Below are 18,205 nucleotides of genomic sequence, written 5' to 3'. Positions count from 1 at the left end.
CCCTGATCGGTTTGGGCTTGAGTAATTTTACTCTACATTAACAATGGCCGCTGATATGCTCATCCGTGGATGGATGTGTTCGCTATTCTGTCCCAATTAGAAAAAATTGATCAACGTATACCTTACTACTTTTACGAAGAAAAAATATTTAGCAGGGAAGAATCATACACATGAGACAACCTGCTCTCCTTTAAGCAATACACATTCATAATCTATTCTATGGAATAATTCAGACAACTTTGGGCTGGTGATACATCAGTAAAAGAAAGAAACTTCATTTATCCTTAACAAGGCTGGGTGTTGCTATAAAACGGGTCTTCAAACTTGGCCCTTTTATTTTTTGTGGACTTCAACTCTCAGAATTCCTCAGCCAGTGTGCCTGGCTGAGGAATTCTGGGAGTTGAATTCCACAAAAAATAAAAGGGCCAAGTTTGAAGACCCCTGCTATAAAAGATTCAGAAGCCATATGATTCTACTTGGTGATCTCCAGCAATTCTTGATTTTAATTCTCAAATTGCACTATTAATAGGTGCTGGGGGGAAAAAACCCTTCCTGCTACAAATTCGCAACATAATCTTACCTTCAGATGTAACCCATTCCCCTTAAACTTTCTCATGTATAGGATTGCAACCTTAAATTTCAGGCATTCCACGGATCATGAGAGTTGCAAGAAGTCAGACAGCATTTACATTTAATAAATTATTATCATCATAAACACACAGCTTCCTGTACAGAAGTGTTTTTATTTTAAAAAATAATTGTGACATGGAGTTGTATTTATCTTTTGTAGAAAAAAAACACCATTCCAATTTATATTCATAAACAGAATGACAGGCAGAATGAGAAATCACCTTAGGCAAGTCATGGTAGGAATCGTGAAAGGCTACATCTATTGCTAGCTATTTATTATTTATGTATCCTTGTTGCCTGCAAGGAGATGTTCTGAAGATATTCTGTCTCAGCTGCCATGGTTCTGTATTTGGGAATGTGTGGGTGGAGGAATATTATTTGTTACAGAACAAAACTAAGTTGGTCCTGGCATAGCTGGCAAGATATGAGGGAAACAAAGCAGCAATCCAGAAGCAACCTTATTCAGCAGAGAGGCAAAACTCTGATGGTTAAATCTAGTGCAAGTACGTCCTGGCCCATGGGCCATATGCACACTGAACAGCTAGTAAGGCAGACCCTTGAGACTCTCCAAAATAAAGGAAATTTGTTCTTTGTATACATTAATTATATATTTTATATGTGGCCTAAGACAATTCCTCCTTGCTCAATGTGGCCCAGGCAAGCCAAAAAATTTGGATATTCTTGATATATCAGAAGCCAAACTGATTGTATTTAATTAATGGTAGAGGGAGGGTTGCACTCCCGAACACATCTTTGAAACATAAAATTGTAAACATAGGATGTGCAATGAAATGTGCAACCAAGTACCTTCTTTCTTCTCACTGGACATTGTTTTCAAAAATTTGAATGGGATGAGTTTGCTTGTAATATGTCATATTTTTCAGTAAAAAAAAGAGTTCTCATGCAGCTGCAGTATGAGAAATGGCAAATCTGAAATAAGATCGTACCTTAATGGATATGCATTTGCATGTCTGTACACTTGGGTGCATATTAAAGTTTATACTCTGTTCCAATGGTGTTTTTCTCTTATTGGTTTAAACATAGCCATTGTCTGTCCCAAGCCCAAATGTTACACAGCAAAATCTAATCCAGTCCAATATTTTAATTGTTTACACCTAATGGACAGAATCTTGTCAGATTAAAGCCGTAACTTTCTACCCTACTAGATATATCCTGAGAGATTCTAGAACTGAACTTCCCCCATCCAAGGCGGAATCGGGGCCTCTCTATGATAAGATTTATTGCCTTCTTCCTGGGAAAGCTCTGTTGCTCAAACTCCTATTCACCAATTCTCCAGATCAGACCTAGGCATTTTACTGCTCCGGGCCACATCCGGCCCTTTGGCTGTCTCTGTCTGGCCTGCATGAGGTCAATTGGAAATTAGAAAATAAAGCCGCAGGGGATGGGAGAAGCAGCAGACTGCACTCCTTTAATTGGCTGGGGGGAGAAAAGCTAAGCAAGATGAAGCTCTGCACTCCCTCCTCCCTTAACACTGGGCGCCAGCGGCAGAATTAAGTTCAACCTATTGATTCGGCCCTCCACAACAGTCTCAGCTTCTCATGTGGCCCCTTGCCCACCCCTGTTCCAGGTGCACATTCTGTCATAGCACTCATCTCAATACATTTCTGAATTGCGAATGAATATGTAGATGAATATGGCTTGGATATTTTTAAAGAATTATTTGGACCTCAAGTTATAAATTCCATTTTTTAAAACCAGAGTGACACTACTTCTTTGTTGCATATCAGCAATGCAGTTAGCGGTAAATCAGACATGTCAAACACAAGGCCTGGGGGCTGGATTTGGCCGGCAAAGTGGTTTCATGTGGCCCGCGAAGCCATCCTGGAAACAGTGAGGGAACAGCCCCCACTGCCTTGGCCCTGGCCCAGAGACCCTCCTTCTGCCAGAGACCCTCATATCTGTCCCACTCCTGCCCAGGCCCCCATAGGCACCCTTGATGCGAACGATGTAGAGCTGGCCACGCCCACCCAGTAGGCCATACGCACTCTAGCTACGCCCACCCTGGCCATACCCACCCGGCCCCTTGAGGGCAGCCGCAATGCTGATGCGGCCCTCAATGAAATTGAGTTTGACACCCCTGCGGCAAATCATCAGAAAATAGGGAATTTCTCTATTATGAAAAATTGTGCAGATTTTAGGTAAGAAAGACAACGAGCAAGGGAAAGATGATTGAAACGCTGATTTCCACATTACTGTTAAGAGAGAGAGATCTATGTACTACTTCAGTCAACAATATTATATAGCGTTCTTATAATATTCAAGTATGAAAATGTCAAAATCTCTTCCCATGCTAGGCAGGTGGTTTAAGCTCCCCTTTAAGTTTCCCTTGGATGACTCATGGGCTGGAAGGCATGCATACAACTGTGTGCAGTTATTAAATGTTGGTACTTGCTATTCAACTGACATCAAAGAGATTATCTAGCACATAAGGCACTAGAGCCAAAATCAGTCACCCACATTTACACAAGCTGACAAAGACACAAAATCCTCTGGTTGAAATGAGGTGGGAAAAGGAAAACAGTAACAAGATTTGTAGTGTGTGTTTGCAGCAGCAGATTCTGTCTGTCAACAGCCCAACAATAACCCAACAGCTAAATCCAGTAAAAGCATTTATTTTGAACTCAAGAGTACACAAGATGGCAATAGCAACAGACAGCATTTTTCAAGTAAAAAGTTAGTTTATTCAAGTCAGACTTGATTTTATGCAGTTTTCTTGGCGGCATTATGGAAATGATTTGCATTGCCTTCTTCTGGGATGGATGGATGGATGTAGATAGATAGATAGATAGATAGATAGATAGATAGATAGATAGATAGATAGATAGATAGATATCTTCAGTCTAGCCAAGTTTTCAGGATGATAACCAGCTCATAATGATTTCAGAAAGAGTTGTATGAATCCCAGATAGGTTTCCACAATGTGGCATAAGAGTTTACAAATATACATTGCATATGAACAGTGTTGCAGCTTTTAGGTACATCAAGAGCTGAAGAGCAAAAACCCATGGCTGTCCTCCACAAATTATTGTTGGAAATCCAGGTCCTGCCTTTCAGTTCCAACCAAAAGTATCCTAAAGCCCTTATTGCACATTCATCCAAATCTGGTAACACAATATCCCCTTTTTTTGGTTAAAAACTAACCGTAGGACAATAAATTATTCTTAGGTTCTACCAGAAGTCAGGTAAATTGCACCAAGTAATTTCTACATGGGCCATCATTCCATTATAGAAAAAGCTAGCTTTATTAGCACATAGAAGAGTTTGTTCAGACTTCTTTAATGATAGAGTGCAGTTCCAACCCCACAAATCCCAACAGTTCTTTAATATAAAAATGCAAGAGTTCATTCCCCCTTATAAGAACATAGTGCTTCCTCCTCCAACCCAACTCTTGCCTGACAACAAAAAGCCCTTTGCTTCACCCCCTGGAGAATCCTAGTAAGACAGGTGTGATTGCTCCCATAATCCTTTGCTGGTGAGACAAGCTGCAATTGTCATCCAGTTCTTGGAGGTTCCTCAGGCACAGATGGTATTTGATAAAGCCCTCATCCAGAGACTGATGCTCACAGGCAACTGGCATTCTTATTTGTGGAAGGCAAGTGGGTAGTGTAGCAGTGTGTACAGATGCGGACTGGCTTCAGATGCCTAAAATGGGGCAGTGCTGCCAAGTGGGATGAGCAACGAGAGCAGAAGATCTGGAAAAAAAATATGTCCACCAAAAACAGCTTGGTAACAAACCTCATTTCCTTTGCATGAAAGAAAGTAATAATGAACCTTTATATGAACTTGAATGTAATAAATGTACGTATAACTAGAGCATCCAATGAAGCAGTGAAGTAAAAAAGGAAAATAACCGTGGTCGAACACCCAATCATAATTCAATTTAAGGCCCAACACAGGACTACCCAACAAGCTGAAGTTTAATCCTTTCTTTTACATGATAGGCTACTCCATTACTTCTCTCTTGCTGCTCTTAACTGCCTAGCAGCTCAATCACCAACCCCTGAATAAACTGACTCTTTCAGTTTGTCTCACCTGGAGATCTTCCGGACACAGGAAGGATCTTTTTGTAAAGTAATGATTCAAGAACTGAATACCTTTGCCCCCCCAGATGTTGAACTACAGCCCCAGCATTCTTGATTCTTGGCACATGGTGGTTGGATCTACTTCAAAGTAGCCCTGGCCTCTTACCTTCCCACAACTCCGGCAATGGTGCCGTCGCCGAAGAAAAGTGAAAGGCACGTGGCAAGCCATACAATGGCTACAAGTGCTGTCTGGTACCCAGTCTGGGGGCACCAAAGTATCTGTAAAGAAACAGAAGACCAGTTGGCAAGATAGTTGTATATCTATAGTTGTATATCAATCTTCTAAAGCCAGTCAGTATCATAAACCTCCCTTTCCCCATTTTCCAAATGCTTAGTTTCATTCCATACAGTATAAACCTTGTGAATTCTCAAGCTTCCTCCTTCTGTTATATATTCAAAATGGACAGTGTTTAATATTCATATGTTATGTATATGTAGGGATGTAGGTCTATACATATGTTGAATATAGTATGTTTAGGTGTGTGTCATGTATGTGTTCACTTTGAGAGTGGGCAACTAAATTTCATTTTTGATGTGTGTCATTGTGCCCAAAGCAAAAAATGACAATAAAAGTTATCTTATCATCTTGCCTTGCCTTGTCTTTCCTTTCCTTTCCTCTCCTCTTATCTTAACTAAATATCCCAGAATGGTCAGGAACAGAGCTCACTAAATAGAGAAGAACCTAGATTAAGGAAGCAAAACCTAGGGAAACCCAGAGAGTTCCAGAATAGGAAAAACTAATCCAGCTCAGGACATCAGACTGAAATGCCTCTGTAAGATTTCAATGGACTATGAACTATTGACAAGTGAAGCTTCATTTATCAGATAATGATTTCAGTGTGTGTGTGTTAGTGTGTGTGTGTGTGTGTGTGTACACGTGCACACCTTTGAGTCAGTCTTGACTCCGAGTTACTGCCTGGACAACTCCCTGCAATTTTCATGGCAAGATTTTTCAGAAGTGGTTTGCCATTGCCTGCTCCCTAGAGAGAGAGAGAGAGAGAGAGAGAGGCAGAGAGAGAAAGAAAGATTGGCTCCAGGTCACCCAACTGGCTTTGGGTCTCAGGTGGAACTAGAACTCCCAATTTCTAGCCTGGTACTTTAACCACAACCCCAAACTGAGTCTCAGTAGTGACCCTAACTATAGCTAGATTATTCCTAAACATAGTAACGTTTTCTCTTGCAAATATTGTTTACAACCGCTTTGTGAACAAGGTCATCAGAGGCAGAACGCTTGCTTATTACGGGCTTTCAGAGGAGTCATCCCATGCTTGGAGGCCTTACCTTCTCTCCTCACACCTTCTCTGCTGCTGGAGCAGAGAGCACAATCTGTCAAGAAAGGCGTTGTTGGTACCACACAGACATCCAACTCTGAAAGGGGAAAGATATTAGCCTACAGGGATACTGCCACTTAACGGAAACGTTTCTGTTCCAAATAATGAGCAAGTAAAACATTAATAGCCATCCCCAGAGCTTATACTCTCATGTAGGTTTGCCCATTATTTTTTTTAAAGAAGGGAAGGAGGTCAACCTACATATAAAAGGAAAGATTCATAAAGCAGCCTTGCACATGTCTTGGAGGAGTCAATTTGGTCCTTGATATCGAGAAAGAGGTTTTAAATCATTTTTTAAAAAATAGTTTTCTGAACCTGCTATTTAGGAAAACTAACTGAAATGATCTAATAATGGAGGAAGCAAAGGAAGCTTCCTCCATTATTAGGCAAAACTATCAAATTTGGTTCACACTGACTTTTTAAAAAGTCTGAGATATGTATGTATATACGTACTAATTAAAGTAAAATATGTAGAGAGAGGAAAAGACATAAGAAATAGTAAACTGGATAAATTAAAAGGGAAGAAATGAAAAAGATACATAAGTAAAACTATTTTATGTATACTATTCACTATACTTTTCCATATCCTTTTATCTTTGCAAACTACCCTCAGTTCTGTGACATTCATACATTCTTTTATAATTGCTTTTTGTTTTTCTCAACTCTCTTCTCATCAACCCCATCTAACTATGACTCTCTTGGCCTTCCCCTTCCTCTCAACCTATTCACTTTTCCTTCATGTATTTTTTTTGCAATCTCATCTTCATTCATTCTATGTGACCAAACCAATTCAATGTATTTCCTTTCCACTGGTGGTTCATGATTGTATATACTCCACATTCATTCACCATTTGTTTAGGGGTTTTTTTTGCCCTATCTAGTCTGGTTTTACTATGCATACTTAATTAAGTTCAGGCAGTCCTCACTTAATTGAGCACTCATTCAGTGACCATTTGAAGATACAACAACACTGAACAAATGGTAGTTATTGTATGACTGTCCTTGAAGTTATGGGCATGGTAGCACCCTCACAGCCACATAGACAAAATGTGGGTGCTTGGCAGTCTGCCTGCATTTATAAGAACAGCGTATGCTTCAACTCATGTGGCCTTGTGAAGGGCTATTGGGCACCCCTTGTCAGCAGCGGAGGAAGACCATAAAGATCAGCTGTGGCCAGCAGTGGTAGGTGGTGGTGGTGGTAGAGTGCAAAGGGGTCAAAAGGGCACAGATGGGAGGGAGATAAATGGGTAGGGGAAGCTGAAGCTGAGGTGAGCACACAGGGCAGGAGAAACATGAAGTCTTTGCCAAATGACTGTTGGTCCTCATCTAATAACCACAACCGGGACTCCTGGAACTGCTGTCACTGCATGGTGCAGTCACATGACGTTTCACCTCTGAAATGCTTTGCTTACTAATAGAAATTTTGGTCCTGATTAGAGCTGTTGAACGAGGACTACTTATACTCCATTTTTACTGCATTCATTTTTTCTTAACATTCCTAGCTCCTCCCTCCATATAAGAAAAGTGATAGGATGTTTTTCTTCAGAGTTTTTTTTCTTCTTTCAGCAAACATCCATTCACAATGGATCATATATTAGCCACAGCCTTCTTCCTAGTATTTCCACAGCAGTTCTCCATCCGTTTTCTCATTCTTAGGAAACATTTCATCAATGTACACAAATCCTATTTACTCTGACTTTCCACCATCTATGTACAATTTGTAAGTTTTCAGTCTGTTTTCCTCTCAAATGCAGCTACTATACATGCATTCATTTTGATAAAGGAACAGGATTGTCCTAACAGGTTATACTTTGAATGTCTTAGGGTTGAGTTCAAACTGGTTTGGGAGAAACTGAATCATGATACCTCTGGAGTAATGTGAACTTGATTCAAATGTAAACAAATACATGCAGTTAATAGAGTTGAGACTTGTCAGTTGTGGCACCTAAGTGAGAAATAAGTTTTCTTGTTTGAACCCTTTAGGGCAGACATGTCCAACACAAGGCCCGGGGATCCGGCCCGCGAAGTGGTTTCATGTGGCCCGTGAAGCCATCCTGGAAACAGTGAGGGAACGGCCCCCACTGCCTTGGCCCCGGCCCAGAGACCCTTCAGATCTGTCTCACTCCTGCCCAGGCCCCCATAGGGACCCTTGATGCCAATGATGTAGAGCTGGCCATGCCCACCCAGTAGGCCATATGCACTCTAGCCACACCCACCCAGTAGGCCACGCCCACCCAGGCTACACCCACCCGGCCCCGAGGGCAACCGCTGATGCGGCCCTCAATGAAATTGAGTTTGACACCCCTGCTTTAGGGGAATTTATTCTGGCTTTTTTTTTTTAAGAATCTCTGATATTTTTACTTTGTTCATGCACATGGTAATGTTTCCCAACTGAAAGAAAGCAACAAGGGAAGAAGATTCATGAATTGCCTGGAGCAAGGAATCCTATTAACTACAGGTATCCTGCTAATTAAATGATCTAACTGTTATAGAATCCAAATCCTGATGCATCACTAACCTACCTCAGAAACTGGTAATTTTGTGGAACAGCACTGTATATCCTCATTATAACATGCCATCTTCTTCCCATGCTGCTTTGCACAAGGTGAGAAGGTTATGGAGCTATAGGTTAGTAAAGAAGATTCACTCACGTCCAGTGTCTGTCACCTCCAATTCTTCCACTTGGGATGTCACAATTTTAAAGACAGTTCTCAGAATGCTGCGCAGGTCGCTTGCAAAATTAGTTTGGAGCTGGTCTGCCACTCCTGCCAAAGCACAGCATTTTGAGCATTTCACTTGCACATGGGGATGGGATAATGGCAGACTTTGGTACAAAAGACTTCTTTCATAATAAAACAAAATACACAATAAGCAAATATTTTTATTTCAATGTAAATACAAAATGCCCCGTTTTTATTAAATTATCTAAAACAAAGCAAACATTTGAACATCTAAATAGATCAGCATGTTAGAAAAGACAAATGGTATGCAATGGTTTAAATAAATACATTTAAACATTATTTGGGGACCAATTAGAAAGTCAGTACAATGCCTAAAATGAGCTGAGATGTACCCAATTCAAACATATTAAGCAATCTATTCTCAATCCCAGTTTTGCCATTTAAGGGTAGTACTAGCCATTCTTACAAGATGATTGTAAAAGATTTCTAAACTAAAGAAAAAAGCAAAATATAAGTGCTAGTACAACAAATGATTAATATTTTTGAAACAAATCCCTTTTATAAGCAGGAAGTAACTGAGCACATTGTTCTAACATACCACATATTGATCTGCCCAATTTTATTTTCCTAACCGTAGGCTAAGCCAGGGGTCCCCAACCCCTGGTCTGTGGACCAGTACAGGCCCACAGCATGCCAAAAACCGGTATGTGCAAAGCCCCATCTGGTCTGCAGGCAACATGTGAATCCACGCCCACTCTGGTCTGAAAAAAACCAGAACCGGTCTTGGCTGGAAACTGCTGGGCTAAGCCTTGTTATTTGGAACTTTGCTTCATTTTAGTAAGACTTTCATTTAGTTCTTTTCTTCTCTCTGATAATTCTTACAAAAAAGCTACAAACAATTCATCAGCTTGTCGATCAGAAGGTCGGCAGTTTGGCGGGTCGAATCCTGAGTGCCGCGTAACAGAGTGAGCGCCTGTTACTCGTCCCAGCTTCTGCCAACCTAGCAGTTCGAAAGCATGTACAAATGCAAGTAGAAAAATAGGGACCACTACGGTGGGAAGGTAACAGCGTTCTGTGCGCCTTTGGCATCTAGTCATGCCGGCCACATGACCATGGAGACATCCTCAGACAAGAGCTGGCTCTTCGGCTTTGAAACAGAGATGAGCACTGGCCCCTAGAGTCGGAAACAACTAGCACGCATGTGTGGGGGAACCTTTACCTTTACCTGATATACTGAACTTGTTATACTGTCTATTTATTTCCAAAAGGAAATGCCTCACCACTTTAATAAGTTTTATACTTGTTCCTAGCATAAATAGTTCTCAGTCACTGATCTTATAAGTAAAAATTGACCATGGTAGTGATGGATGGCTTGAAGAGAACCATATCCTTAATTAGTCCTGACATTTCTATGTTGCTCCACTCTAAATGACTGTGGGTGGCTTAAAGCAAAATACTTTGTTTAATCATTATTTTGCAAACTACTACACAAAAGCTAATAGTCATCATATTATAGAATACAAGCAATGAAGCACTCACCAGAAATACAGACAAATAATGTGTGAATCATGTCCTCTGTATTGCGGTAACGGCCCCGTAATTCCAACCATCGAGAATTCAGTGAAACATCTGTGAACATTCTTCTTTGAGCACTATCAGATTCCTGCACCAAAGGCCTGTTAAGAGGAGAACAAGCCTTTAGAAAAAAATGTAAAGATATTATTTTTATTATTGCTTTTCAACCGTACCCTGCCTTAAAAATCTGTATGCCAATCAAGGAACTACCGGAATAAAGTTTTGCACACACTGTGTCTCTGCTTTAGCTTGGGGGCAGATGAAAATAACTCTTTACATATTTGTTTAGGAAAGAGAGACACTACTACATTAGACTGCAAGGTATAAGATTGTGGATCAAATGGGCTTCAGCCTGTAACTTCCCTTTATTTGACAGCTTCTATTATCCACTCACCCACTTCCTCTCAAGTAGTTAATACTGGACAAAAACTTCCCATTTAACTGCATACTACAAAGTATTTCCTGGTCCTGGCCTTTTGATGGCCACAAAAGACAACTTCCTTCTCAGCAAGCTGTATAGGAATAGGACTCCCAGTTTATAAGCTGAAGTTAGGCAACCCACATTCAAATGGGTGGGTGGAGACTGCAGAGGAGAAGAAAGTTCTTAGTCACACCTTGGGACAGATGGGCAGGCACACTGAGATTCAAAACTCTGGAGGTCTGGAGAGTTCCTATTACTGCAGGGCTGTGAATCTGCAGTGCACTCATTCAGCACACGTTTCTCCAGCTTGTACAACTCCTCCTTGGATAGCACATGCAGCAAATCCCTGTAAGAGGAAGGGTCCATGAAGGAAACATCAGTGGCAACAAAATTTAAGTGATCCTAATCTACAGGATGGACAGGTGTGTTCCAACAGTACATTGGAAGGAATGGCTGCTCCAAATGGTCCATATGGTATGATGTGAAAAGAAATGCAAAGCTAAGCATGAAGAAAAGCGGGGTGGGGGCTCATAACCAGCGGTGGGATTCAGATATGTGAACAACCGGTTCTCTGTGTGGATGCCGCTTCCGGAAGTCCATTCTGGGCCTGGGCAACATAAAATTAGCTACTGGTTCTGCCGAAGTGGTGCAAACTGGCTGAATCCTAACACTGCTCATAACATACACAACATATTGATCCTGCAGCCCACTGAAGCAGTAAACTACCGCATTTCTCCACGATATGCATCACACTTCATTTTCAGAACATCTCACCCCCTCTTCTGCTAACTCTTATCTAGAGAAGGAAGTCACTTTTACGAACATTGCCTCCTACCTCTAAGGACTACCTTAAAGTGGATAACTTTGATGGCAAATTTTTATCTGTTAAAATGTATTTGGGGTTGCATCATTTCATCAGACAGCAACACTAGAACTGAAGTTTAAAAAAAAATACTGCCCCCTCTTTTTTAAACGCATGTTTATGTTAAACGATTCAATCAGTGAAAACAGATATACAAGAAACTACATCTCTCTCTCTTGTATTTAATTACTAGATATGGAGAATGTTATCCTAAGTGAAAGAATTTGGGCTGTAATCTGAAGTGCACACCTGGAGTTCTGTGGCATATATAATTTGGAAGCATGCAAAATCTTCCACTAACCCCCATCCTTAATGTTAATTGTATTTCTACACAGCAGTGCTATAATCACATACCTGATTTTTCTAAGTAAGACATAAAAAGGGCTGAAGACTCGAGAAATCTCCTCTGGCCTCCTTTCCAAATTCAGGGGTCCATCTGGATAGATCAGAAGGCCACTGCATAGAAGGCAATAAAATAAAATGCCAATTAGGAGTACTCAGCGTTGTCCATTAGAATAGAAGTACTTGACATATGCACACAGAGTCTCATGGAAAGCAAAATCTAAATTAAACCAGACTGCTTTTTTCCCCTTTTTTTAGCAATCATTTTTGAGCATGTTAAGGATAGGGTCACAAGTGTCTCCTTGCTTTCTGGAAGTCCTTGAAGAGCTGGTTCTTCCCTCAAGCATTGGTGTAGGAGGAACCCAACAAGATGATATGTGGATGTGTGGGAGAGTGTTGCCCCAGGGGTACCAGAGTTTTTATTAGATTGTTTGGTTGTTTTGCTATTTTTATTGTCTTGTGATTTGTCCGGGATTGCGGTTATAATCCATAGCTATATACCGGTAAGTATTTAAAAAAAAATAAGAAAAGCTGTACAGTACATCAAGTTGTCTAAGCCTTTCATAAATAAGCTTCATTCTCCACAGCTTTCAGAATTAGCTTTCTTAAGCCCTTCCATTTCTTACAGAGTTTGTTGTTGACTATAATGCATCTTATAGAAGTAGCATTACTGCTTTTTGCCAAGATAGGAGACACCATGTAATTGGAATTCAGCAGGACCAGAAGTGAATACGTTTGCCATTAGCAAATACTATCTTAGTAAGGATCCATAGTAAAATAAAATTTGCTTTTGAAAAAACGAACCCAATTAAACATTTGCCATTTCTTCCATCCTTACCCCCACCTCAGGAAAGGTAGGCAAGAGGGCTGTTTGAAAAGAGAGCTATCCAGAAAATTTGAATTAACAATCTCAGTTCATATTCTATACCAGATACCAAGAATAACTTGATGGCAGTGTTAAGAGATCAGCAGGGTCCTTGCTATATCAGGAACAAATCTGATATGCAGACTCCTCTGCTTTAAAAAGCAGAAACAAGTTCATATGCATGATGAAGATTACAAAAACACGAAATGTGATTTTCAGATGAAAAGCTATGCCAGGGGAATAATATATCACAAGACAATTTCAAGTGAATTTAAAGAAAAGTTGGACCCTTTACTATATAAATTTCAAACCAGGAAACAGATTCCCAAAGTTTTATATGAAATGACAATTTTTAGACATAAATCAGGTGATTAATGTCAACAATGCAGAAAAGCACAAGGAAACACCCAAATCTGAACCCAGAGTAATAACTCAATTTACTGAGTAAGTGTTATGTCAAATTACTTGTTCCAAATTCTTCTGCTAGGAATATATGCATGATGCTACTTTTGATCATTAGAAGTACCATGTCCAACATTTTAGGAATTCCAACCTACAGAAGTCAGCTTCTATAATTCCCATCTTGTAGGTGGCTGATTGGGTAGTCAAACACCAGCTGATTACTTACCTAATAATAGCTAGGCGGGGAATGGTGAACATCAGCTGGGGTTCATATCCATCAATCATCTCCTGAGTCAGGTAGCCAAGTTTCAAAGCTCTAGGTAGGCAAGAGAATGAAGAGGCAGAGAATTAGAAATAAATATGTAGACATGTCTAAATCCCAAGTGATTATTCTGAATGTACATTGTGCCAAGATAGTTATCCAAAGGAATGCTTAAAGATTTGTTTACAAAGACTAGTATTGTTGTATTACATATGTGCTGGCCCAGACTACAGAGACTGAAAAAACTGTGTCAGAATGCTCACCTAGCCACGGTTTCACAGAAGAGCACCACAATCTCCTGCTGCCTATAGATCTCTTCAGGGGATTTAACAGAGACCAAAGATGACACATAGCTGGAAAAGAGACACACTTTGAAATTCAAAGGAACACACAATGCAACCCCTTTACATTCAAATCCCAAAATATTTTCCCTCTTTTTGTTTCTTTATCAAATACCATTCTGTTATCACTCCTTAATATAGGTAGCCTTCAACTTACAACCATTCATATTAACACTGGGCGCTATCTAACAAAATGAAATTCAATGGTGAAAAAAGTAAGGTTCTACATTTAGGCAAGAAAAACCAAATGCACAGGTATAGTATAGGTGGTAACTTGCTCAATAGTAGTAACTGTGAGACAGATCTCGGAGTCCTAGTGGACAATCACTTCAATATGAGCCAGCAGTGTGCTGAAGCTGCCAAAAAAGCTAACACAGTGCTAGGCTGCATTGACAGAGGGATAGAATCAAGATCACGTGAAGTATTAATACCACTTTACAATGCCTTGGTAAGGCCACACTTGGAATACTACATCCAGTTTTGGTCACCACGATGTAAAAAAGATGTTGAGAGTACAGAGAAGAGCAACAAAGATGATTAGGGGACTGGAGGCTAAAACATATAAGGAACGGCTGCTGGAATTGGGTATGTCCAGTTTAATAATGAAGAGAAGGACAAGGGGTGACATGATAGCAGTGTTCCAATATCTCAGGGGCTGCCACAAAGAAGAGGGAGGCAGGACAAGAAGCAACGGATGGAAACTAGTCAAGGAGAGAAGCAACCTAGAACTAAGGAGAAACTTCCTGACAGTTAGAAAAATTAACCAGTGGAACAACTTGCCTCCGGAAGTGGTGAATGCTCCAACACTGGCAGTTTTTAAGAAGAGACTGGACAGCCATTTGTCTGAAATGGTATAGGATTCCTGCCTGAGCAGGGGATTGGACTAGATGACCTCCAAGGTCACTTCCAACTTTACTATTATTATTATTATTTAGTGACTGTTCAAAGTTACGAAGGCACTGAAGAAAAGTGACTTGTAATTATTTTTTCACGCTTATGACTGTTGCAGCATCCCCATGGTCATATGATCAAAATTTGAATGCTTGGCAACTGGCATGTATTTGTGATGGTTGCAGTGTCCTCAGGTCATGTGATCACCTTTTGCAACCTTCTGACAAGCAAAGTCAATGGAGAAGTTAAAAGGTAAAGGTAAAGGTTCCCCCGCACATGCGTGCTAGTCGTTTCCAACTCTAGGGGCCGGTGCTCATCTCTGTTTCAAAGCTGAAGAGCTAGCACTTGTCCAAGGATGTCTCCGTGGTCATGTGGCTGGCATGACTAGACGCCAAAGGCGCACGGAACGCTGTTACCTTCCCACCGTAGTGGTCCCTATTTTTCTACTTGCATTTTTATGTGCTTTCGAACTGCTAGGTTGGAGAAGTTAGATTCACTTAAAAACCATGTTACTAACAACTGCAGTGATTCACTTAACAACTATGGCAAGAAAGGTTGTAAAATGGAGCAAAATTCACTTATCTTGCTTAGCAATGGAAATTTGGGGCATAAGTGTGATAATTGTAAATCAAGGATTATAATTTTAAGTCCAGGATTATGTGTAACTAATTAGATTTATCCAAGAGGTTTTTGGCACTATTTTTTTTATAATCCAAAGAACAGCAATTTGGATTTTTCATCTCTCAGTCACATATCACTTATTGCTCCATATTTCCAGTCCAGTTTATTCGGTATATTACCTAATATACTTTACCAAGCTTTGTCCCTGTAGCTACCTTTTATCCACGGGCACCCCCACTCTGAACAGCTGTTTTCTTCTCAAAAGGCGGGTTCTGCTTATTGCCTCCAAGGTCAGAGACTCGCAGCCCACACTGTGTTTCCTACTTCTAACTCTGACCAAAGTCTTTTCTAACCCTGATTTCTTTGGGGGAATTAACAAGTGGGAGATAAATTGATATATAAACGAACTTAGTCATACCTCAGTTCAAACTCAGCAAAAAGCACATCAAAGCGGATTAACGCTCTCCGGATAGTCTCTGAATAAGGTCCAGGTTGGTTTAAGCTTTGCTCTCGGAGTACCATTCGCACCATCTCTAAGCTGCACAGCAAATCTTTGGCCAGAGGACGCAGCCGTACTCCATCTTCCTCTTCCACATCAATATAGGTGCGTGCCATAAGACACTAAAAGGAAAAAAAAACAAGAATACAGGAATACTCCTTATCCCTTAGCTGCCTTTCCACGTTAGAAGACAACAAGCTCTCATTTGGCTATTGTCAAGGCTGCTGAAAATGCCTGGAGAGAGGAATGGTACCTTCTTGTGCCCTGACCATTAGTGATCCCTCTACCAAACCACCTGGTCTTGACCTGCTTCACTTTGTCTGGCTGAAATTGAACAGAATTAGGTGTGATACTGGAAGAAGTGCGAGGAGTGGGCGGGAGCGGAGAAGGAAAGAAGAAAGAAAGAAAGAAAGAAAGAAAGAAAGAAAGAAAGAAAGAAAGAAAGAAAGAAAGAAAGAAAGAAAGAAAGAACTTTCCCCAATACAGCATACAAGTTGTTTCAGAGTTCAAATGAGCAGTCCCCACAAGGTAGTGAGTTTTAATTTCTCAAATAATTTCAAACTCTATCTCAGTAAAGAAGGAACTTTTATTTCCTAAATATTCAGCAACCATCTGGACCATACTAGATAATCTGGGAGTCACTCAGAGTTGTGGTGTAAGATGGACAACCATGTAAATGTTTTACATACATAAAAGCATAAAAAACACAGGAGGTGGATCAAACCCAAATTTTCAGAGCATGGTCAGGCAAGTGCTTAATATCTGAGTACGGCTCCATTTACACTACATATTAAATGCAATAGAAAAATAGGAGACATTTGACTTTATTGGATCATATTCTGGAGCTATGGAGGCATCTTAGTATCTTCCCTCCGTGACTCACCTCAGCAGCAAACAACATATGATTCCGTAGGTTGTCCACTAGAAGGTCTTCAGGGAATTTGATGACATAGTCACGACCATGACGTTCCTTGGGGATACATTCCTCCATGATCTGTTCTATGATAGCCAGTAACTCAGCCTGCCAAAAAGAAAAGAAATATTTTGACTTTTTCTAAAAATACATTTGACTTATTCCCAACATATCAATAGACAGAAATCCATTCTTCTCAGACCTATACTGCAGGGCAAATTCATAACCTTGCATTTGAGCTAGAAATGAATAAAGCTACAAAGAATCATCAGACTATAAGGGAACACTTGTGGCATATTGTCCACTGAAATCAATAAAAAGGTGAGGCTCCAGAATTGAGTTTGAAGCATTTGCAAGAAGGGATAAAATTTTACTTTTAAAATATAAAATTATTTTAAATACTTAGTAGAGACTGTACATTGCTGCAAAATGTCCATGTTTCTTCTTGCCACCCAGTCTATACAAGGTGCACCACACAACTGGTACTCTGAAAAGAGGGAAAACCCAGATTAACCTTTAATGACAGTTTGGTGTAGTGGTTAAGACACCAGTCTAGAAACCAGAAAACATTAGTTCTAGTTTTGCTTTGAGTAGAAAGCCAACTGGGTGACCTTAGACCAGTCACTGTCTTTTCAACCTTACAGTAGTAAAAAGACAGTGACCAATCACTTTGAAATTTTGCCAAGAAAACTGCAGGGACTTGTCCAGGCATTTGTTCGGAATTAACACTGACTTGAAGAAACCAACAACAATAATATTAGTGCCTCAAGTTCAATCCAAAATATCTGGAGCACCACTTGAACACCATAGGCATTGACATATTCACCACCAGTCAATTGCAAAGGGCAGTTTTACTTGGAACAGATTACATCCTGTGACAATATTAAAATCATTAATATCATTCAACAACAACATCTATCTATTCCAAGCTCTTGGGGAGGATTCAACAGGTGGATAAAAATGCCAACTGCAGTCTACATCCCTGGCTGACTGTGCAGGCAACCATAATAATAATCCTTTAGTTGGTTTCCGTGAGAATGATCAGAATTGTAATTCAACCCATTTCAAGGGCACAGGCTAAATGAATGAATGAGTTGGGCTACTTAACTATCAGGGTTTGCAGTCCAGCTGAAGTGGGAGTGGTAGGAGTAACAGAATAACAGAGTTGGAAGGAAACTTGGAGGTCTTCTAGTCCAACTCCCTGCTCAGACAACGCCCTATATACCATTTCAGGCAAATGGTTGTCCAATCTCTTGTTAAAAAATTCTAATGTTGGAGCATTCACAACTCCTGGAGGCAAGTTGTTCCACTGATTAATTGTTCTGTCAAGAAATTTCTCCTTAGTTCTAGAGTGGTTCTCTCCTTGATTAGTTTCCATCCATTGCTTCTTGTTCTGCCTTCAGGTTCTTTGGAGAATAAGTTGACCTCCTCTTCTTTGTGGCAACCCCTGAGATATTGGGACACTG

The 18,205-nt window shown here is 40.3% G+C and overlaps 1 protein-coding gene across 1 annotated transcript in view; it reads right to left on the bottom strand.

The window, feature by feature from the left end:
• Nucleotides 1-3,255: 3,255 nt before the first annotated feature.
• The window catches only part of ZFYVE28 (zinc finger FYVE-type containing 28), a gene marked incomplete at its 5' end in the record, with an annotated part of 47,380 nt that continues 32,430 nt past the window's right edge, over nucleotides 3,256-18,205 (bottom strand). Inside the window, 11 exons of the mRNA XM_083353363.1 lie at nucleotides 3,256-4,343; nucleotides 4,840-4,952; nucleotides 6,015-6,101; nucleotides 8,716-8,829; nucleotides 10,285-10,421; nucleotides 10,935-11,087; nucleotides 11,958-12,059; nucleotides 13,439-13,528; nucleotides 13,738-13,827; nucleotides 15,746-15,948; nucleotides 16,710-16,847. Of these exons, the coding sequence (XP_083209489.1) occupies nucleotides 4,212-4,343; nucleotides 4,840-4,952; nucleotides 6,015-6,101; nucleotides 8,716-8,829; nucleotides 10,285-10,421; nucleotides 10,935-11,087; nucleotides 11,958-12,059; nucleotides 13,439-13,528; nucleotides 13,738-13,827; nucleotides 15,746-15,948; nucleotides 16,710-16,847 (1,359 nt within the window). The 3' untranslated portion in view covers nucleotides 3,256-4,211. The remainder of the gene's footprint in view (nucleotides 4,344-4,839; nucleotides 4,953-6,014; nucleotides 6,102-8,715; nucleotides 8,830-10,284; nucleotides 10,422-10,934; nucleotides 11,088-11,957; nucleotides 12,060-13,438; nucleotides 13,529-13,737; nucleotides 13,828-15,745; nucleotides 15,949-16,709; nucleotides 16,848-18,205) is intronic.

The sequence above is a fragment of the Vipera ursinii genome (genome assembly GCF_947247035.1).
Source record: "Vipera ursinii genome assembly, chromosome: 2".
Classification (NCBI taxonomy): domain Eukaryota; kingdom Metazoa; phylum Chordata; class Lepidosauria; order Squamata; family Viperidae; genus Vipera; species Vipera ursinii.
The sequence above is the reverse complement of the archived record's forward strand: the minus strand, read 5'-3'. Positions and strand labels throughout refer to the sequence as shown.